The sequence below is a fragment of the Gavia stellata genome, chromosome 2 (genome assembly GCF_030936135.1).
Source record: "Gavia stellata isolate bGavSte3 chromosome 2, bGavSte3.hap2, whole genome shotgun sequence".
Classification (NCBI taxonomy): Eukaryota; Metazoa; Chordata; class Aves; order Gaviiformes; family Gaviidae; genus Gavia; species Gavia stellata.
Window position 1 is genome coordinate 28577474 of NC_082595.1, and position 24342 is coordinate 28601815.

The 24342-nt window shown below is 36.9% G+C and overlaps 1 protein-coding gene across 1 annotated transcript in view; it reads right to left on the reverse strand.

Annotated features, from left to right (window-relative positions):
* Positions 1 to 24342, reverse strand: part of RYR2 (ryanodine receptor 2) — a 443307-nt gene that overhangs the window by 410861 nt on the left and 8104 nt on the right. The window contains exon 2 of the mRNA XM_059830672.1: positions 19483 to 19539. Coding sequence (XP_059686655.1) covers positions 19483 to 19539 — 57 coding nt within the window. The remainder of the gene's footprint in view (positions 1 to 19482; positions 19540 to 24342) is intronic.

Genomic DNA, 24342 nt, shown 5'->3' on the forward strand with positions numbered 1-24342 from the left:
AACATCAGACAAGTTATTTCCTGTACTAGAAAATCATGGAGTATGAAATGCAAGGCACGCTTTCCTGACCAGATATAAGAAAGTACAGCTACTTGTATAGAAAGAGATACAAATCTGGAATCTCTTATCTTGCACCCTGTATTATGCAATTTACACTTGTGCAAAATAAACAGAAACCCTACACTACACTTATTCTACACTTACTTTCTGTATGTGCTAATGCCTGAAGCAAGGTGAGAGGGAGTGGAGGAAATAAAAATCCCATTTAACATTGCCAAATATATGTGGAGATGCAATTCCGGTAAGTTTTTTTTATTTATCAAAGCTAAATTGAGCTACTGTACGCTTTTTATTTTAGCCATTGTAAAGAAGAAGGTGTGGAACCTACCTTCAGTTGTACACACAACTTAAAAAGGCACGAAGAAAAAGACCACAGATAAGACAGAAGGAAAGCACCAGACCAATGCATTAGCACTGAATTAACTGAAGGAAAAGAGAAAGGGCAAATAGCTTCTGATCTTTTTCAGGAAACACAGACTTCTTGGAGAGTCAAGCTGTGCATAATAGCTGTAATTGCTCCAACAGACTACTCTATATGTGTACAATTACCATAGCATTAGATAATTCCCTCTGGATTTTCCCCGATTAGTATCATTGCATCCTTTGTCTCATATAGACATGGATTACAAAGTAGCTGTTAATAATTTTATGAGCAAATATCTTTTTTCCCCCCACAGAATGAAGTCTTGTAACAGTGCACAGAATGAAAGATGTTCAATAGTTTGTTCCACCTCTGGCGTTCAGTACATGCCCCGATGTCTTGTCATCTTTATTGCACACGACATCATTCCATCCACCAGCAGATTTCATACCCTGCCAGGTGCTCTCTCTATAGGACACAGCACTCCAGCACCTCACAGCTTCACAGGCATTGAAGAATCCCATGCAGAAGCCCTCTGAGGTAAAATGTCATCTCCTTAATTTACAAACAGGGAAAAGTACTCAAGACCAACTGAAGGTAAAAAGAACCAACCAATTTTGAGTGCCCAACACACATTGCCTGGGAGCAGCGCTTTGGAATACTTAGAAGTAAATAACAATTTACATGTTCAAAACACATGCAATTTCTGATGCACCTGTGAGCACTCAGCACTTCTCCAAGTCAGGTCCAGGTATTTCACATCAGTCAAGAAAACATGATCACCTATGAAAAGTTGGTCCAAAGTTGCTCAGTGTTACACAGAAGTGGTGGAAGAGCGGCAGCTACAGACACCAAGGCCTAAGGGTGCACGTTTTTGAAATTTCCACTATCCAGGCCAGCTCTCCAATCAGAGCAAACAGTCAAGGACTTGGACATACTAGAGACAGCTATGTAAGACACAATCTGGTACAATCTGATTTTTAAAAGCGAAGAATAAAACCCAAAATTCCAACTTGGAAAGATTTAGTCAAAATTTTTCGTTTTGAGAAAAAGGCTAGCAATAAATTTAATTTACCAAGCAGGTTATGAGTTGGTCTCATGGCAAACCAAACTATTCGATTTTGCTTATGTAGGTAATTTTCTTTTATTTTTTGAGCATATGTAAATGTAGCTTCTATTACCAGGGATATGAAGTTTAAATTATAAATCTACTATGCATTTTAATTTTGGCTATGGGGGGGGGGGGGGGGGGAGAAAAATAAAAATCGTTCACTTACTAATATATATATTTTTTTCTTTTAAACACACGCTTACTTGACTTTTAAAATAATCTGAATTATGGATCAAACTATTCTAACACTGACAGAAGGACTTAAAAGACGAAGGCAAGCTCTATAGACATGCCAACAGAAAGCCAAATTTGTCAGTGTCCCTGTTCATGCATTCACTGACAGTTTTAAAACTGAACAAAAATCACATTGCATCAACTTTGTGCAAGATGGGAACACTGAATTTTTCTTGTTTACACTTTGGATTTGGGACAGCTGAGGGCTGATAAACAGAAATTTACATCTTTGGAAGTTCTGGGTTTAAAGGCAGAAAAAACTCAAATCAATATTGCTGCTCTTGGATTCTGTGGTATCTTAGCAAACAACAGCATGCTCAAATACTATAGAGGCCAAGTCCAGACAACATAGCCTACATGTTGGCACTCCTCCCACAGCAGTCACAACTGAGAATATCCATAAACTTGCCAAATAGATTCAGGATCCTGAAATTAAATATTTGTAAATCTTCCTTTTCAATTAATCAGTCAGACTTGAAGTCAAACTGAAGACAGACAATTAAAAGTGCTCACCTGAGGGCCTTTAATCATGGTTGGTCAGGAATTAATAAAAATGTCTTCATTTTATTATTCTTCATTTCTTACAGACAAGTAATAATAAGACAAACCATAATAAACACCTAACTTCTATTTAAACAGATAATGGTTTCCATTATGAAGAACAAATCTCTCAAAGTTCCACTCAAGTTATCAGTGGCACCCACGCTAATTCATACAGAGTATTTCAGAGAATATTTTAGTAGTTTGGGGCCATAATGACATTGATAGTTTCATATTCTCAAGTGGTTTTCTGAGAAATTTGGTAGATCTAAGAATGAGTCAAACTTTAGAATCAAATCTGAACAACATTGCTGTGGCATATCTGCGTCCTCCGTTCTTGTCATTAGGGGACTCAACAGTGGAAAATCCAGTCTCAGAACGGGGTATATTTCAACATCATACCCAACAATACTGCCTGGAACCAAAGCAAAGGCAGCCCAACACATATCCTTGGAAAGTAATCTGTGTTCTTGGTTTAATATTTATTGACAGAGGGAGAAAAAAATACCATCCTCATTTATGTCAGTACCTGACCTGGCGAACCATAATACGGCTAACTGCACTGAAAACAAAGACCTGAATTCAGAAGGAAAATAGATGCAGATTTTTATCCAGCCTGGGTGGGAAGAAGCCATACCAAGCACATCCTTCGCTAAAATCCTCTGCAAATAGTGCTAGACAGCACTGGCTTGTCACTTAAGCAAACAAAGACTCTTTCCAATGAAGAGACGCGTCTTTGTTTCCTCAGACAGAAGAAGCACTTACCATAGCACATTTAAGTTTAACCTAGAAGCCTCAGTACAATGGTTGTTGACAACACGAGCAAAGAGACACAAATCACTTCAAGCATGGTGAAGACAACATCTTGAGAAACAGCAAAGGGATGCTGTGATAATGCTAACACTTTGTTTATAAATGTATCATCGGTTTTAAAACATAACTAACAGATTAAGAATTTCTCTACTTCGATCTCTCTTTTGTAGGGTTTTACAAAGCATAAATCACTGCATTATTGGTACTGTCTACAACTATGGAATACGATTGACACTATGCTCTCAAGCCCCACTGTGTGTCCTGATCACACAGGAAAATGAAAGAAATTGAAAAGTTAATGCTAAACCAAGCACAGTACACCTAGGAAGATGACCACAGCAAAGGGTACAATTTCTGAAAAGAGATGCCTTTACACTATTGTAATTTCAACCCACTTCTCAAGCCCTAGCTTAGCTTAATCGACCAATGAAAACCCAAAGATTGTATTGATATGCATATTTTAAATCATAACAATTTCACATGTGCATATGCAGGCACCTTATTTTAAGTTGGTCCATAAAAGATTGCACATACACCCCACCCCAATATACACTATATATTTTTCTTCCCACCTCACACAAGCAAGAATTACTCATGCATTCCAGGTATCTTCACATTGAGATGAACTATGCGAGATCACCATTATGTAAGCAACAGCAGAAGGCAAACCTCCAGTGTAAATGAATGTATTAAATCATTCATGTAAGAGAAGTCTTAAGATTTAATAACAGTCCAAATATACAGTGCAAGACAAACTCTGATAAGCACACTCACTTTCTATTTGCTCCCCTAAACACTGAAAACTGAACCAGTTTCCACTCTTCCTGTGTGCTTTCCCCCATTAATATGCACTGCTGTGGGACATTCTGCAGTCTGGTTCTTATATGATGTGCATTCAGGCTTGCTCATGGTATTACAAATCAAGATCAATACCACAGGCTTTTCCACTACATCATCCATTGTTGCACTGATTTGTAGGACAAATACTTTTTTACTTGTTTGTCCCAGTACACTGCAAAATCATGTGAATGACATCAAATTTGTTTAGTCATGCAAAAAAAAAAAAAATCTACAGTTTGCAGGTTTTTTTAATTATGATACATAACCCAAGCTGCTGTGTTTAAACATTCAGACACCTGCAAATACTCACACACTCTACACTGGAAAGATCACATGACTTTATTAACATAAAAAGCACATACTCTATTTCTTCTGAAATGAGTAAACAATAACTTGCTCATTCCAAGTAAACAGAAAAATGTAAACAACCTGAGAGATGTAAAACAGAAAAAAAGAAACACAACATTATTCTCACTGACTACAGGTTGAAATGGATCCGGTATTTAATCACTTGTCAGTAATTAAACATCTAAAATTAATTAAAAGAATATATCAATGATCCTTATTTGAGGAAAAAAATTAAAAAATGCAATAAAATCAGAAATAAAGCATTACTGAATTATCTGAGGAAACTGAAATGTTAGGTGACACAATAAAAGAAAAAATTACAGAAGAAAAACCATGCCCCAAACCCAAAACATGATTTATAACCAGATCAAAAACAGAGATGGTTATAAAGGAAAAACTACCTCTACAATAAAATCCTGAGGTAGAAAATATTTACTGAAAGTAGCTGAGATATACATACAATAAAGGATATGGGAAACAACCGTGTCTATTTGAATGTAATCTATGGTGAAGCCACTGCACAGGAAAAATGACCTGCACACAGACACAAAATTAAACCTGAGAAAGGTATGAACTAGCCTGCCATCTCACAGAAGGACTGCAAGCATTTCTACTGTTGTAGGTTATGAATACATTCTAAATTTATCTTTTGGTAATTAGACATCACTAGAGGACATGTTAGAAAAAAAGTCATAGGAAAAGAAAGCATGGGTTTTTAACTGTGAGGGTAAATCGCCACAGGAATACATCGTCAAAGGAAATTACTAATTTGTAACAGAATATTAGCTGCTTAGGGGTTTCGGCTTTGCTTTCAAAGAGACATGACTTAGCTTAACTGTAGGCTAGTGGACTTGATGTAGTCACCGAATATTCGACCTTAGACACGATCTCTCATGGAAGAGTGGAATTACTGGGCAAAACTTGGGCTTGTAGTAACATGGGAAGTGAGGCCAAAGAGCAGCAGTGGGCTCTTCGTCGGCAACCACAGCTAAACCTGTGATGTGTCTCAGTTCAAAAACAGGTGCTGTGGCACTTTCAGAAAGAGTGAAAAATAAGGTGGGAAATGCTTATGTCAAGAAACAATATGTGCAGTTTAGGGAGTGCAGAAATGGCAAACTGTGTCTACTGTCACCACTTTTAGACAGCTCTTACATATTTAGGATTTGACTTTAAAAAAATGGTAGGTACAGCTGCCAGTAAAAATCAGTGAGAGCCTTAACTATCGGCAGTTCTGAGAATATCTTCATCTCGGAGGACATACCACAGGAAAAGCCTTCTCAATGCAAAACTCTTTCCATCAAAGGTACAAAATGCAAGTCTCATAGGCTTCTGGTTGAGCAATACGGAGATACTTAGCTCAGTTCAGAGTATTATGTCAAAATCTGCCTGAGCTATTATATTGTGTTAGTATAAAGTAAAACTGAACTGTACTGAATGGTACAAGCATGATCAAACTAGCAAAACAGAACATTAAAAATTGTAATTTTGTACAGAGTAGCAACTGATCTCCATTCATTCATGCAGCAGTCTTCCCATCAGTTCAATATGGACAATGTAATCAATACTTTGCTTTGTGTCATCTTCGAGGGGGGCGGGGGGGGGGGGAAGCCAGTGACCCTATCAGGAAGGTTGTTTCTCTGTTTATTACACAAGGGGCACTGCAAGGGAATACAGGGAGGTGTTTCCACAAGATAAACTGATGGGCAAGGATGCCAGAAGCTGCAGCAAAGAGCAAAAAAGTAACTAATGAGAATGTCTAGGGAAACAGACAACTCACATTTCTGTAGGTTCACCCTACTATGTGAACTACATTATTTACTTTACAAACAAGCTATGGGGATGGTTTCACATCAGAAATGGTATTTTTTCTTTATTATTAAATGCTACTTCCTCGAAATCACCCCTGCTTGATAATCACTTTGTCCCTGACCAAATGACACAGCTCATTATTTTCCACAGAAGCAGCAGCAATTTAGTGTGGAATTCATGCCTATCCTTTTGAAAACTTGCCAAACCTTTAAATACTGCAGACACCATTTGGGAATGAAGTATTCATTTCTTATCAACAGTTATTGTTTAAATGGAACAGTAATGTAAATGCATCATTCTCTCTAGTAGCCTAAGGATGTGAGAAGTACATGGGCGGAGCAGGGAGGAAGCACTCGTGATCCCTCAGGAACACATGCATCCCGTTTAAAACAAATAGACAGCCCAGTGGCTTAAAAAAAAAAAAGTGGGGGACTCTCAGATATGTGTGTGTAAATGTTATTATTAGACCTGCATGTGGAAGTTCCCACTACAAATAATAGCAATGAAAATAACGATAATTCTCCATTTTGTTGTCAGGGCAGGAAGAAATTTTTTTTTTTTTTTTAAACCCAAAAGCTCAAAGTGACAATATCACCCTCAAGGCCAAAGTTGAAGACTCTTCTGCTCACATACTTCAGTATATACTGCTTTTGAAAATGGAATGGAGGTGCTCTGAAGAATTTTAACCTTAAATCTTAGATAAGAAAAAGGATCTACTACCAAACTTTAAAAACATGCCTTTTTCTTAAAGTCACCACTAAAATTAAACCTAAAAGCTTTCAATTTTTCCTCCTGAAATTAACAGTATTTTTAACCAACCTTGCATTTTTCAATTCTCTCCCTCAGAATCTCCAAGCATTAAGTGCCATCACTGAAAGGTGGAAATTAGTGACCTCCATTTCAGAACATCAGAAGCCCAGAGATGCTCACCACTTGGCTACCACACAGTGCATCCTCATACTTACAGACGCTGTCATTTGCAGTGCACAGCTACCAACAGAAGCAGCTGTTGTTTTCTCTCTTCCCTAAATCTTTACAGGGGGTGTTAGAAACTATGCCTGCTGCCTGGTTGGAAAGCAAGCAGTAGCAGGTGCAATGCTGGTTCCTTTGCTGCCTGAGGAAATTCCCTTCATCTCATTGTCTTTCTAGCCTCAGACTGGGAGCTTCAAGAAGAGCCTGCATTTGAGTATTTGACTGGGAGGCAGTTAGCTTATCATCATAATGGATTTTAAGCATATGGAGTGACAATAACTATTAATTTTTAGTTTTAATGGAATTCTTAGTTCTTATTATTGTCAAATTCAAGACAGCAGCCCACTTTTAATATTAAACAACTCAGCAGCCTTTTATAGGCAAAAAATCCACTTTACAGTTCAACTTATTCTTTACAATAAAAATAAAACTAAAGCTATCCATACAGTTTTTGTTTGTTTTTTTTAAAACAAATTGCAACTACTGGGAAAAAAAAAACAAAAAAAAACATTTTCCACCTCTAATATTTACTGTTTGAACACTGGCACTTACTTGTTAATACTTTCCATCCTTCAGACAAACACAAGACACCTGTAATTGCAAAGCACTGTTACTGCAAAACAAATCTAGAGAGGATGCATAAAAGATTTTACTGCCTTACCAATAAAACATTTAGACTCCAAGTTTGTCCTCCACTCTGATTAAAGGGTGAGCACTTAGCCGCAGCCTACCACAGACTACCTGTCCCCTCACAGCACTGCACAATCCACCTCACACCACTGCACAATCCCCCACCCTATTTGCTCTGCTCACCTACAGATGCATGAAGGCCAGGGTTCGAATCACTTCTCACCCTGCCAGTCCTCACAATACAGGTGTGCCAGGGGATGGATGTCTACAGTGTTGCCCATGACTATCTGACCACAGTGGCTGTTGACTTCTTAGGCTGTCCTGCCAACAAGAGCTGCACACTACAATTCCAGAAGGTTTCTTCAGCTACAACTCAACCACACCTCACTCTCAAATATATGACAGCAGCAACATTATGAAGGGGTAAAGGTCAGAAACTTGAGTCCCAACAAAACACATCAGTGCTTAGTCCATATCATTTTCCTTAAGGCACACTGACCCTCACCCCCCCACCCTGTCAGCTCCCTCCAGCTGAGACAGATCCAGTGCATCCCATTATTGCAGACTTTGGATTTCTCTGCCCAGGCAGCAGCAGCCGGCTGGGCAGACACACCATGACCCTCTCTGTGCACCCCCCAGCAGTGCTTCTGTGGCCTTCCCAACACTGAGCCCAGCCACACAAACCCCAGTAAGGATGCAGAGACAAAACTCATGAGGAAAAAGGTTTCAACATAGGGTTGAAAACACAATAAGCACGTAGCAATGACTGATTCCCTTTCAGGTGAAAATCGTAAGCATGTTTGACAATATTTCTAATTCCCCAAACGCCTTCCCCAACAGCCACAACTAGAGACAAACAAGCTGCTGCTGCTACAAAGGGTCACGAAGCCTCCAGAATGAAGGCTACATGCAGATGCAACTGTTTGGACCCATGATTATAAAAGTCAGGAAATTCACAATTGCAAATCCTTCCACAGAAGTGCAAATTAAAAACCACAAAAAGAGAAAGGTGGATGTGGAATGTGAAATTGTAGAAAAAAATACACAAAGAACCACAGTTACTTCTCAAAAATCTTTTTTCAAAAGTTGCCTTTGTTGTAAAGCTGGGTAACAAATTTAGAAAAAGAAAAAAAGAAAAAAGAAAAATTTGTTTTTTTAATCAATACTTCCTGGTTTTTAATACTGAACCTTTTGTGTAAGACTACAAAACAAAAAAATATTACAATAGTTGCAAATACATGCAGTAATATTTTCAGTTATGATTCACTACCCTTTCCAGGACCAGAACTAGGGATCATCAACTCTAAGTTGCACAAAGCAGCTTCAAAACAGACAGAAGGCGACACTTCCCCATGCAACATCCGCTTCAGCTGCAGAACTCAATTTTTTACCAAATCCAGTGTCACCAGGCCTGAGTCTAAAAATTCCCCCAAGTCACAAATTACTACAGGCTGACAGCACACAGGAGAGACAGAGAAAGTATATTCTTGTCCTCTTCCCTTGCTGTTATTGACCACTACTGGAGATGATATAATACTGAGCTAAATGGACCCCTTGGTCTTCAGTTATTCCTTCAGTTATTTTTATGTTCTTATGTAATATATAGTAAATAAATAAATACAACACATAAAAGCACTGCAATTAAGGATAAAAGCAGTCTAGCTTACTTCACTGGGAGCACTGATGCAGAATACAGTAAAAAATACATGGATTTTTAAAACACATCATGTTAGCAAGAGCTTAAGTCTTAGAATAGCCTTTCTTTTGAGATAGCAAGCACTGCTTTAGCCTGGAATTTGTATTTACTGAGTCAAGTAAACCTCTGACATTAAATCATAAATTTAAAGTGTAGTCTTGCATAATTTCTTTTAACTATTCCTGTTAAGGCATTATTTGCATATTTTAAGACCACTGGTGGCGGGCGGAGCATATATCCATGAATGCAATACAGGGCCTAACAAAAAAAAAGAATTAAAAATTCTATAAACCAGTAAGAGCGACTGGTTACAGTTTTTATTACTATTTTTACAGTGTCTTTCCATCACCTGAAATGAACTAAATACTTGGGCAATCTTATGTAAGGCATTTTAACGATGAGTCATCTGTAAGAATGCTCTTGCATACTAAATAAGCTGAAAACAGTTGGTACTTCATGCTGAGTGACATCCCTGTTTTGCTTAAATCTTCAGATTCCATCTTCGCATGGTATTTCCGCTCATTTTAGAAACAGTGTATTATAGGTTGCATATCTTTGCTTCTGTTTGCCTTTTTTATTCACCAGTACAAATCTGCATGCAAATTTCAGGTGAGTCATTAAATCCAGGGAAAATGCCAGTCTTGGTTCTCACTGGGACTTAACCACAACTATAAATCATTCATTCTTCTTCCAACCTAGTAATACCTGATAAGACACCTGTGTATTAACGTGACTAGGAAAAGAAAGACAGAACATATAACTAGAAAGGCATTCTTTCACTGTACTGAAACAAAAATGGAAAAATCTAGACCTATGCAAAGCTTCTACAAAGAAAAAATTCCATTGTATGAAACCATCAAATGTTTTTCTTACTCAAGTTTCCAACTACAAATTCACTGCTTTACCAGAACACAAAACAAAAAATCTGTAAGGTCTTATTAATTCATTGCTCTTTCATTATTTTCACCTGTACAAATAAATAACGATATGTAACAAAAAAAATTTCAAACTTAATTCTTACTGTTTCCACAGAATAGACATTTCTAACAGAATAAATAGATTCTAAGAATTAATTACCCTCACTCGAAATATTTAATCCAAAATTTTCTACAATAATGATAATATACTGAAGTTCAGGGAGAGAATCCAACAGCTAACTATAAATTAGGATTTTAGAGTGCAAATTAAGAGTTTAAATTATGCTAGGATTAAGGACTCTTCTTTCTCACTGCATACGTCTTCATGACTAAGGATGGTCATACTCTGTCACAGCAAATTGCAGTGTGCTTTGACTCCTCATCCAGAAGGTATCTTCTATTTACATCATACAGCTGAAAAAAAGTAACATTTAAATAAGCCCACTTTTAAATGCAGAAGAAACCCCACTGACCACCTATAATATCAGTACATATGCAACACAGAATGACAAAATAAATCAATGTACATGAAACAAAACAGATTTTGTAAGTGCACAGAAGAAAAAAACCATAAGAGTTAAAAATTACCTCCAAAGTCAACCTGCATCTCCTTGGAAACATTCTCTGAGAATTCTGAGATTTATTCAACTCTAATTCCAACTTCTTTTTAGGCACTTCAGGAAACTCTAACTTAGGCCAACCACTACTTTCATCAGAGCAGACCAAAAAAAAAAAAAAACCCCAAAAAATCCACACACCTTATTAGCCAAACTTCCTTCTTCTAATTGACATTGAGAACCATTTGGAATCAAAACAAGTAATGTATGGCACATACATCCATAAAGATTGTACAGATGCCAAACTTGCCTTCAGATTTTGCAATACATGGTTAGAGCAGACTTATAGCTTATCCATTAACATTTGAGACTTGGAACAGTTCAATGGACAAATTCGTTGCCGTTTCTGCTCACTTTTAACGAAATATTCTACTCAAATATTATTTTATGTGAGGATGTGTACGCTCCCACACAACTCAGTAAAAGAAGACTCAACACTTTCAAGTCTCGAGGATGTACGTTTTATAGTTATTACTTGGCTATACAGTTACTCAGAATAATTTTTGTGTCCCCCCTGCCATTTTCTCCTTTAAGAATGGCCTCTCAAAAAGAACTTCTTCCCAGTCTTTTTATTCTGATATGCCATGAACACAGGAACCACAGTGTATACTACTTTAAATTAAATATTGCCAGTACAGACCAAGCACTATTTCAAATCAACCAGGCAATCACAATTTGGAACTTCCAATTCAATAACAGCAATGTTTTTTCTTAACTACGCTATTATTAGCAGTATTATACATTTTGTACAGACTTTTTCACATATTTCTGATAATGACCATTGAATAAGTTGCAAATAAAGACACCTTTTTTTGTCCAGTCTTCTGTCCATTAGGCCTTGAATCTATGCACTGACTTCCAGTACCCTCCCACATGATGTCCATGTTATACGTCCTCATCTTCAATGGCATAGCTCTCCAAGTCTCTATACCCTAAGTCATCATGAGTCCAGAGAAGCCCAGAATGGACCCCAACACATCCTTTGTGTCCCTGGGCACACTACTTAATTTTGCTGTCCCTTCATCTCATCTCAGTGTTTCTCCATCTTGCCTATGTGGAGTCTACACTCTTTCAGGCAGGAACTGTGAATCACTGTGCTTTTGTACAGAAGCATAGTGGCACCCTCGCCTCAGCTGAGCCCTCTGGGCACTATGCAATACAATCAATAATAATAATTAATTTTGTCCCTTGTTTCCTCTTGTATCCAACAGCTGTGATCTCTCCTCTGATAGCTGCATACACATTGTAGCTCCTCGGGTTCTGTCTCATTAACAAAGACATCCATTCTTCCCCTCTCCTCAGACCTACCTAGAATATCTTACCCAGTTCTTCAAGAAAGACCTGGTAATTGGTTCTCTTCCTTCAAATTCTATCCCAAAATTAGTTTCCTTCATGTATACTTTCACTACTAATCCAAGGTACCTTATGCTATTTCAAACCCATAGGTTAAGGAAGTAAGAGGTAAATACAACAAGTGTTTCAGAATTAAAATACAAATGTTACATGAAAAATTGTATTTTCCATATGTATATATTATCTCTTATCAAACTAAAGGGTGACAAAAAACATTCATGTACTTTCATCCATACTTGTACACACACACCCACACAAGCAGTCGAGTCCAACAAAGCCAGAGCTCTTTTAGCGAGATAGACCTCAAATCAAAATTAGTGCTTTCTGCCAGCATCAGTCATCAACAGTTTCTTTGTGTCAGTCACTTAAATACTGCAGCACCTATTGCTAGACAGAAAATAGAAGTCTTTACTGTGTAACCATCCCTAACATGACATTTTAAGAGCTCCTATTATGGATGCTTCTCACAGAGCTGAGATGTGAAGGTGGAGAAATGGCAGGCAACTTGTGCCATTTTAAATGAGTACAGACACTACACTTCGAGCAAAACTAAGTAGAATTTGGGTTAAACCACAGGCAGGTTACCTACACTAGCACACCACATCACTACCACTTGGTTGCTGTCACCAAGGGAGAGCCACATAAGAAATATTAAAACATCTTATCAAGATGTTAATGTCTTAGTGCCATGTCTAGCACTGAAACAGGGCCAAATACAGTCAGATTTGTTACAACTTGTCTGACAGTTTAGGGACCCCATCCTTAATCAGGAAACACTGACAAAAGACTTGAGTGGGACATTGGCTTTAATTTAGAGAACAAACCATAAAGCTTTCCTGTCTGCATGTTAAAACTCAGATTGTGACAGCTCATGAGCTGGACTTACACCGTTCACATAGTGGAGGAAAATTCAGCTTTGCAAATGCAAAGTGATGCAAGATTTCTGTGCAACTATCTAAAGACTCCAAATATTTCTCTGCAAAAAGCTTTTCAACATTTATTTCTCTCCAATCAAAGCTGACTTCAACATTTCAAGTTTTATATCTTCTTATTTACAGAGATTTTCAGAAATTCTTCTTGTGTATTGCGGCCATCAAATTAATTGTGCTTTTTATCACTCTAATAGTGATACAAGATTTTACATACAATACACTCTAAAGGATCTTTCACATAGTATTTTTCCCCTTGCATTGAACTCTCCACCGAAGTGATTTATATAGCAGTTACGTACTGTTCTTAAAAAATTATTTTCTTTAAATTTAAAAGAGCATAATACAGCTTTACATTCCCTACAAAGAATGAGCACAACCGGACTAGAAAAGACAATTAAAAAAGAAAACCTAACCACCACACACCATTAAAAGAGAAACATTAAAGAAAAAAGTATCCTTTAACATTAGAGTTTCCAAAGAGGTCTGAAGGTAGCTTCCTAATGAGAAATTATTTTTTTGTTTGTTTCTTCCTCATGTTGTTTCTGGAAAGTAAAAAAAGGATGAGTCAAAAGGTCTTGTAATCCACTACCCAATGTCCAGAGATGGAATAAGGGAGACTCTGACTGAATTTTAATTCAGATCCTGCAAGAGTACTCTAATCACTGACCATTTTAAATCTGAATGTGAACAACTTTTGTTTATTGAGTTCTTCTAAAATGGTACTTCTATTCATTATGGCAAAATCCTGCAGTGATGATACATAGTTCAGTTCATGCTGTCATAGACAGTTCATGCTGTCTTGCCTGGACCAATATAGGTTCTAAAACTATTGACATGCCCTGAGGTGAGACAGACTGAACTCAAGAAATCACTTTTTTTTTTCCTCTCTAGGTGAACAAACACAGGAATAAGTTGCCCTGAAACACCATGGACTCTGCATCTGTGGAGGTGTTCGAAAGCTAGATGGACTAGATGATCTCAAGAGGTCCCTTTCCAACCTCAATGATTCTGTGAGAAATCAAAAAAAGTGCTAAGTGTTGCATTAATAATAATTTTAACTATTCAGATAGCATTAATGACCAAGAAAACCCTGTTTCAATTAAAACACCTGCTCAGAGCCCAGGAGCAGCCAAAATCAGCAGGAAAACAGTTATGGTTATAATTAATCTGGACTTTACATTTTTGATCAACCAGTCTCCAGGCAATTTACAGCAAGAGGAATGCAACTTCATCTTCAAATTATAGATGGAAATCTGGGTATGAATACACACACTGATTCACATTTTAACAAATCCAGTTTTAGCAGCAGAAGTAGAAGACACAGTGATTATGTGTCTTTAAGTACAAAAAAAACCCTCAGCTAAACTGAGGAGGGATCTGAGGGTTGTTTTATCTTGCAACAACATTGTACTTAAGCTTCCTCTTCAGAGGATGAACTTCCAGAAATCAGAAGCCACACCTCCTTAGCCAATGTGCTGTCAACTAGACCACACTCTCTCTTTAGCAGTAAAAACGTATTTTATGACAGGACCCTCATTATCTTCACTCATAATCACCAATACTTATGGAGGTGCTTTCTACAGAGATTGTTAACCAAAGATCAGGATAGAGGGGCAAGAGTTAATCAAAGATTAAAGGGATTAAATATTTCAAAGACCCCAAATTCTTTAGTATCCTGAATCCATAATACTTGTTCCATGGTTGATCTTTACAATCTCTCTGCAGCTAAATAAAGTGGCACTTAATTTTTCATAGTTGCCTGGACTCCACTATCTTGCAAGCCCTCCTCCCATCAGACTTCCCTCCACCTGATCCAAAGAAAAAGCTAAACCAGAGAGAAAAATGAATACCAGAATATTTGCTTTTTAAAAATCAATCCATATTCAAGTGAAATACTTAGGAGGAGTCATAAATTATTACATTCCTCATGTTTTACAATTCTCTTCCAGGGGAGAAAAAAAAAATTAGCTTTTCATTCTTGACCTTGCAAGCTCCAAGACTAAAAAATTACATGATTCATCTCCTCTGTTTAGCCTGGTTTGCCAACAAAAATACACCAGCTGAGCTGTGCAGCTAATGCACCAAAATGTACCAGAACAATGCAACAAAATTCCTAATGCCCAAAGTCTGAAGAATGGAAAAAAAGAAATGGAAAAAAAAAAAAAAAAAGAAAAAAGTAAAGAGTTCATGAAAACCTTTCAAGAGGCTCAGTGGATTGATAGTTCCCTTAAGCAACCTTAGTAACCTAACATGCTGTTAAAAAACCAAACAAAAAAAAAAAAAACAGGACCAAAACCCCCACAATCTAAAAATAATCCCTCTCCATAAGAAAAGTCTTCAATTTAAAACAATACTGGAGAGGAGGGTTCCACACTGCAAGCTATACCATAGATGTCATGTTGACTAATCAGGTGGGAATGATATTTCTATCAGCCTATCTTTAATAATACTGCATTTTTCCCCTGGATCATCTCCAAATCTCGTAACAGCAGCTTCTCTCAAACCACCAGAGTGAGTTCACGAGCACCACATCGTGATGCATCAATTACAATGATACTTCCAACTGACACATCCCTGAATATCAAAAGATCATGATGGACTTTGTGCACATTTCAGCTACAGAGACTTCCCCTCTGTAATTATTAATGTTCTGCAACATTGGACTAATCACAATGCACTGGTTTTTGCATTCTGTTCGCCTCTACTACTTGTTAAATACTGTCTGAACAAACAGCATGTAAAAATCCAATCCTAGTGAATTCTAACGTTGCTGACTGACCACACTTTCTCATTTGAATTCTCTTACACATCCAATGAGCAAGATGGTCCTTGGCCACCAGGAAGTGTGAGCTCAGAATCTTCTGGTAGCACTGAAGTAAACGCTTCCAGCTGAAGCTGCTAAAAAATTGTCAGTTACAATGAGAGAACTGCCTTCCATAGATGAGAGGGTTTGATGGGAGAAACACAATCCATTCCAGTCCAGGTTTCTCTTGCAGCTGAGAAATTTGAAGCTACTACCATGAAAAGCCAATGGGGAATGAATTTCTCCTGGAAGTCAGCATCAAACCTGGGTAGCCGGATTCTGATGCATTTTCTATCTTGCAAGATAGAGTGGAGCGATGGCAATCTCTTCTGCAACATGGTTTCCCTTGCCTCATAAGGAGTGAAAGAAATTGGTGATTTGGGCTACCTTCCAGATCAGAAGTATCCAAGTCCAACCAAAATCTTTTCTGTTCTCTGACCCAAACATTACTACAGCTTTCAGCAACACATGTCCAGTCTTAAAAAAATGTATTTATTTGTGATTTTACTATACCATACCTCCTTACTGAAGAACACAAATTACAGACTAGAGCTTGCTTTCCACCTTGAGGAAAAAAAAGAAAACCAAACATAATTTCACATGACAAAGAAAAGGTATGGGTCCTGCTTGCCTGAATAATATAAAAGCAAAGGTTGACTGCAAAAAGACAAACCAAAAAGTCACAAGAATCTTAAAAAACAGAAAGTATAAAGTAATACATAAAAGCAGTTTCCATCTCCCCTATAATAAATATTATAATCTTGAAATGTTTCCAAAAAATTCCTTATCTGTAGCCAAAGAAAAAAAGTGTGATAAACTGTATTTTTTTTTAAATCATAAAACTACAATGAGTTTAAGATTTTTACAATGCTCTGATCTCTTTAGGGTATAAAATCTTTAATATGAAAATATATTCCACTTTAAAAGAATACTAAATCCAAATCAAGAAATATATTAACCTTTATTTCAGCAGGAGTTGGGCCAAGAGAACAAAACAATGTATACCAGTAGGTCAGTTTTAAAAGAGGGCAAGAAGTTGTTTACACATTCTTCCATTTTTCTCAACATCAACTTCTTCAAGATAAAAGACTACCATTTAGGGCTCACCTCTCCAGCTCTTCATAAAAAGAGATGTGTTTTTGAAAGAACTTAAAGTTTGAAAATTTATTTCAATTCCAGATATGGGTTAGTTTAGACACAGAAAAAACCCATACATAAATCCCTACAAGGTCAAGAACAACCATGAATCAGCAAGAAGAAAAACAGAGAGAAAAGCAAATAATGTATATTTTCAAGCGAGTATCAATATCTGTGATTTTCTTTCTTCACTCTGACCCAAGTTAACTCCTGTGTTAAAGGAAAAAAAAAAGCAAGTGCTATACAACATTTTAACTAAACATAGTCATGAGACCATGCCATCATTTGAAACAATTCATTTCCAATAATAGAGAAGTCTCTGGACAAGACAACTGGAAAACAATGACTCCTGTAGAATAAAACATATGCAAGGGTGCACAGAAGGTTTGGTTCCATGTACAGAAAATTCAATAACTATGGAGAGAACCTTACAGACTATTTCAGCAGGAAATAAGCTGGAAAAGGACTATTACCAAATACTGCCATGCAAATGATGTGTAACCAAAAACTGGTTGAAGATCTTTCCATTTAAGCCTTTCAGTTTTACTGTAAGCCAGGAGTTGAAGTGCTAGACTAGGCAGAGTAGAAAAATGTGAGTAAAGGTAAAGACCTGAATATTTCTATACCTATATATTTTCTCATTATACATTCTGCTGCATTCCAAGTGCAAGGTAAATCATTCTGATAAACTCAGAAAACTAGCAGACCTATTTTTCTATTTACCTGCTCTCTACAATGAACCTGAAAGTGTGCATAATTTTCACTATTTCACCATTGCCATAGTTAACACAGGAGTCTGAAAGAGCAACACTGCACAGTGACAGCTCAGATCCATGAAGTGCTGATATTCCTATAATAGGCTTTCCTTAGGCTTGCAAACACTAAATAAACTCACAGGAGAGCTTACGATGTTTCAGAAACTTTGTGACAAGGTAGCTTCTTACCTTGAAGTATAACTGAAACTTTCTTCAGTAACTAAACAAAGGCAATTGTACTCACCTAAAAGTAAAAGCTTCAAGACAAGATAGATCTCCAATCTTGTAAAACAGACCAGGAAAAAAGATATTTTTTTTTTAAATATAAAGAAAAATACGACACTAAAAGAGTAATAGAAATGAATAGGCAAAATAAGTGTTTTGTATGTATCAAGCACCTAAAAAGCAGTACTCCCCCACAGCATATATGACTTCCTGAGTAAATTAAACAGTATAGGTAATCTCAAATCCAAATTAGAACTGACTTTGGGTTCCATGGTTGACATAATAAAATTTATGCTGGACACAGCAAAAGCACACTGTTAACACAAATTACAAATGCTACTCTGCAAGAATGACATTTAGCTTCTTAACAAAGACTTCAGGGAGATATGTAGAAAAAGAAAAATCTAGCTTTCTTCTCAGAAAAGAGGAACATATGACAGATTATTACCTTTGCTGAACTGGGCAAGATGGTACATCTGTGTGGCAAAGTTGGAACAGTTTACCGATAATTAGATGTAAATATTTTGAAGGACAGTCAGCAATGCTTACACATTTTTAAACTAATTGTGTAAAAGCCAGGTCACACACTTCTGGTGCGTAAGTAAGGTAAACATTAACTGTGTTTAAAATAGCAGACAAAGAGCACAGAAAAGGATATGCATTCAGCACATTTAGGCCATTATATACCACAGCGCACAATGCTATTAGTGTAGGATTCAGCTCCGGTTAAAATCTGGAGGAGGTTTGACGTTAACGTCAGCAAGAACAGAACCAGACTTATAAAAACATACATAGTCATATAGAGACCCTTGCGGTCATGGACCAGCAAATCGATTCGTAAAATGTTTAACGGATGCAGAGTAGAGCATTCTGCTAGATATTCTACTAAAATAAATTAATTTACATTCAGATTGCAATATAATTTAAGCAATAGGTAAGAAAGCCAGGATTCTACTTGAAGCAGCCTTTGTAATACAGGATTTGTTTTTAGGCTTCTGGCCAAAAAAAATATATTTGTACCATAAGAATTTTCTTCTAGCCTTTTCCTGATAAAATAACCCTTAACAACCTGTTATACCAACCTGCCTGTTTTATGTATTTCTTTCATTCGAACTATTTATTCCTCAGGCAGGGAACATGAGATCCAGCTAGAAATTTTGAAAGGAATATAAGGATTATTTTCAGCTGACTACTTTGTTTAAAGGTACACAATAAGGCTACAAACACATTTCACTCGCAGAACTCCTCATTTCTCTGCCCCTCCCAATAAAACGAATTATAAGGGTACAACTGCTAATAGCAAACCGTAACTTTTGAATAAGAACTTACAACAACAAAGTGCGCTTCCCATGTTCTAGATGTGGTTCCAATTGTCAAACTGTAATTCTGTAACAGACATAAATCATCATAAAAACCTCACTCATCAATAGGAAGTCACACAGGTACATAGAGAAGAAGTAATTTTGTTAGCATTCACAGTCCCACACAGTTCACTACCCAGTTAAACTCATTCTTTCATTGAGGGTGTATTCTGACCCATGTTAGTTTATTCTGTTAGTAAATCAAAAAGTGCAGCAAGGCCTTCCTATGTAAACAGAAATGCAAATGCCATGCATGGAAATAAATCTCCCCCATCAAGTTCTGAAGGTTGAGCATTTCTCACACACTATATTAATTGGATTACTTTACAGGATTACAGCTTCAGAAAAGTGATACAGTAACCCTCACCTAGAGGTTTTCTCAGAGTCAGCAGAACATACCTCTGTGCAGAGGGCCCAAGTAAACAATTCCTTAAGCCAGGCACAGGACTTCTGCAGAGAGGTGATTTACCAAGCCTGAGGGGCAACCCCCAAAACAAATTGCTTTGGAAGGGAAGAGAAGGATATTGTCAATGACGCCTTTTTAACTTTGCAGCTATCAAGCAAAAAATAAACTGTAGAACCGAAAGCAGAATAAAAAAATGGGGCTAAAACAGAAAGTGTATAATTCTGCTTCACTAACAGATTCATAGTACAGGAAAGAAGAAATTCAGAGACTTCAGCTGCAATTGCAGCTGACATACAAATTATAAGCTAGAATTCAACTAGAAATCTCAAAATAAAAATGAGCACTATATTACTTCTGCCATAATCAGAATAAAGTGATGCCTGTAACATTATCACTAAAACATATCAACATTGCAGCTTGATATGTCTTTTAAACCACATTCCTTTAATTTTCAGTTGATTAAAACAGGTATGAAAATTCCTAAATCAGAAAAAAAAAATAGTAATACCTACATTCTCAGTTGGCTGTAGTTAATAAATAGGTGTAAATATTTCAGTATTTAAAAATGCATGTATCCAGTTTTTATTGAATTAAGCCACATATGTCACCTAGAAAAAGATACCTCCATTCACCTTTAGGAACATGAAAATGTAATTCTCTATCTCATCACTCATTTTTCTCCTCCCACTCCACAGAAAAATAAAAGTGTTTCTTTTTGTGTCTAAACTTTTATTACACTTTCTGTGCAAAAGCATCTATTTCCTTCTGGAGAAAAGCCAGGCAACAAGCTATGCCTCTCAAGAGGATGACAAAGCTCACCTATGAGATTTTACATCCCTCCTGCCTACATTCCATCCCCCTCCCCTTCTAGACAAATTCTGTTCATTTGAAATTAAGGATTTTGGAGTCCTTCAGCTCAATGAGCTGAAGCTTGCCAGAGGTCAAGCATGCAAAGGAAAAGGAGAAAGAAAATGCAGTCTAATCATATATCTATACAAACAACGTGGAGAAACACATATTACTGAAGTTCATTATAACCTCTCTCCTACTCCATAAACTTGATGTAACATTTTTAATATACTTATTTTCTTGTTCTGAGAGAGGAAAAAAGAAAAAGACCTTGACCTTGCCTTTGTCAGATCAAGAAAGCAATTAAAAAGAAAAAAAAAAAAAAAGAAAGAAATTCCAAATTTAAGAGCCCCCTTCAGGAAAATATCCTTCTACCAATTTGAATGAATGCTTAAATTCATCACTAAAGACAACAGCAAGTTCTGCCACAGACTTAGGTTTAAGCTGTGTCAAACTTTAAATCAGGAAGAGCAATCAAACCAATACCAAAAGACAGGGATCTCAATGGCTGTGACAATAAAAAGAAAGAGTGAGTGAGATTAAACAAAAAGTTTTGGACTCAGAGGTTGAAAGACCAAAGAAAAGGAACTTCAAATGAACCAGCAGATAGCATACGGAACAAATACAGTACCCTTCTTGTGTGCGATACTGCTAACAGATTTCAGAAATGGACTTGGAGGCATAACATTGAAAGTGATATTCTGAAACCATCCAACATGCAACAGCATTTCTTCTACAGGATTTCAAGAACTTTCTCATATCAAAACAAAATTTACAGGATGTTTCTACAAGAACCCTGGTCAGCTCAAAATGGAGATTAGGCCTTCACTGATAACTTGGTTTGCAATCCTTTTTGTAAGCTTTAAGATTCTTCTTCCATCAAAATACCAGTATCAAAAGTAGTAACTTAAAATGCGCATTCACTACATTACCTATATTAAAAGTGATTAAAGAGTAAATAATGGTTGACATACCTGACCAAGCAGTCAGACTATCATGCTAAGACCTGTTCGAAAACATCTTCGTATGCGAATCATTGATTCACAAGCTTACCCTACAGAAATTCAGTCAACAGTGATGGAACCTATGGCATTTGAGAAGTTTTCCAGATTTACCTATGTATCTATCACGCTCCTGCAATTACTAAATACTAGATTAGCGCTTTTTTGCTTACAAGCTTTTCTAAAGGACTTACTAGATAATTCTAATACTACAAGAAATTAGGCAGACTTCTTATGTACGCACCAATAAATACAACTCTTATCCATGTTATCCTTACTATTCCAGCATCATGTTCAGATCTGTGATGGTACTGCTTCATGAATACTTTGCCTCAACAATCACACTTCACATTTTTGGCCCTGAAAAATTCATACAGTGTTATTTGCACAGAATTCAATCTTCATCAGTTCCTTCATTAGAAGAGTTAGATCTCTTCAGCCACACTTGCTATGATAGTTCTCGCGAATGAATCATTTCATGTCTGCACAAATGCAATGCTGTGGTTCGTTCAGCTGTCTGCTGGACTGGCTAGTACACATTAAATCATGAGACAACTCTGTTTTCCATAAGTGTCTGGAAAGTTTCCAAAGTGTTTTTTTCTGGGGCAGGGGGAAAAAAAAAATCAAAACCCACTTTTATTTAATACAAGCATTTAAAAGAAGATTAATCCAACTCTTGAGCCCATGAAGGACTATAAATTACCTGTAACACCAGAAGAAAGGTTCTCTCCATCCCCATTTCATTCTTACTGAGTATTTCCCTGCACCACGTATTATGAATTTTTTTACTTTTCTGTTGCATGGAAAAGGGGATATGCCTTCTGTCTTCCTGGTACTCGCACCAAGACTGCGTAAATGCACATAACTGTCTATGCATTAGCATTGCCAAATCTACTTCATAAATGTGCAGAAATTAGTCAAAAACATGAAGTCACATGATTGATGCTTATTTTCAGTCTAACCCTCAGTGTTAGAACCACACAGCATTCTCATGACTGTTGTAGGGCTAAAGGATTCTTATCCATCCATATAGGTATTTAGGTAGCTGCTATCACCACTGGAACCAAATGCTTTATCAAAGACTGTATGGACACATGACCTTCATCCTGAAGCAGAGAGGTTTAATCATGTAGCTTGTGTTTAGCATGCCTCTGCTAGTTCTAACGAAATTATTCCAATTTGCAACTAGAAAATAAACACCCCATAGGTAATCTTCAAATGTTTATTAGCATGGCTACATTCCTTATGTACAATGAGGATCAGTTATCAGTGAAAGAATCCATCTATCCAGTAGTTTACTGAGTCTTAAGCAGATCTATCCAATTACCTAGGCTTACTTTGAACACTCTTCAAATTCCTTTCATTCCTCCACCTCAATTCCTATATAAGGAATTCTAGTTGGCCACCACAGGAAAGGAAGATGCTCATACAACAAGGGAAGTTATCTGGCATATTCAGCAAAGGAATATACTTTCCTCTTTCCCCTTTTTCCTTTTATGAAACCAAAGAATGTATCCCACACAAAGCCCAGGCAGTTGTTTTTTCCAGCTTTGCCTGGTTTGGAAGGAAGAAATATAGCTGTAAGAGACAGCCATTTCTGGCTTGATTCCACTAATATTTATATTATTTCTATTTAATTCCACTTTCTGGCAATCCCCAAGAAAACTCACAGACAGCCAATGCAAATTTTGTGTTGCTTCCTTTGAAAGAAGGATTGTAAGCAGGGACATTCTTCAAATTCAGTGCACTCAGTTTTCGCAGCAGGATTCCAGAGAAGATTTCAGAGTCAGAGAGACAGGACTTGCCCATGTTCAGCCTTTGGTTCTGCCAGCTAATATCCATCAGATATTATTTCCCACAGTCAGGTAAAAAACAATCAGATAATAGAAGTATGTTGTTATACAGCAGTAATTTCTCTGAAATCCTCTGGGAAGCTGCCTCACAAAACGTAATGATCTTGTTACTCCTTCTCTGTGGTCCTACAGTGTTCAGAACATGAACAAAACCAAACAAAACAGCTGTCCTGCACTAAAATGTCTTGCATGTTAAAAATTAACTGATCCATACATTTTACAGAATGATACCTTGTCAACTTTTCCCAAAGTCCCTCCAGGAAGTCTACTGCATTACTAGGTAACCCATTATATTTCCAATTTTCTTCAAGCACATGGTAATTATAAGGAAGTCACTCCTGACTATGATAAACATTAAAGTACGCGACAACACTGAAAGCGTGAATCCACCTTTTTATCTAAAATTTAATGTAACTGCTAGTGTGAGTGCTCCTATAAACACATTAATATTACTGTAAAACTGACCCTTATAGCATTACATTTAAACGGAAATTGCAACTGTCAAGTAAGTTAATACAGCTCATGTTATGACACCTTACCCGTCACATCTTTCACTTTCCAAACAGTAGATACATGGATACTAGTTTTTGGTTTTTTTATTAAGGAGCTCTGAGAAGCTAAGCAAAGCTTCTACTAAATTACAGTACACGCCTCAAACATATACTGGGTCAAATCTATAGCTGAGTAACATATCACTGGGCTCCAGAAGTAGCAACATA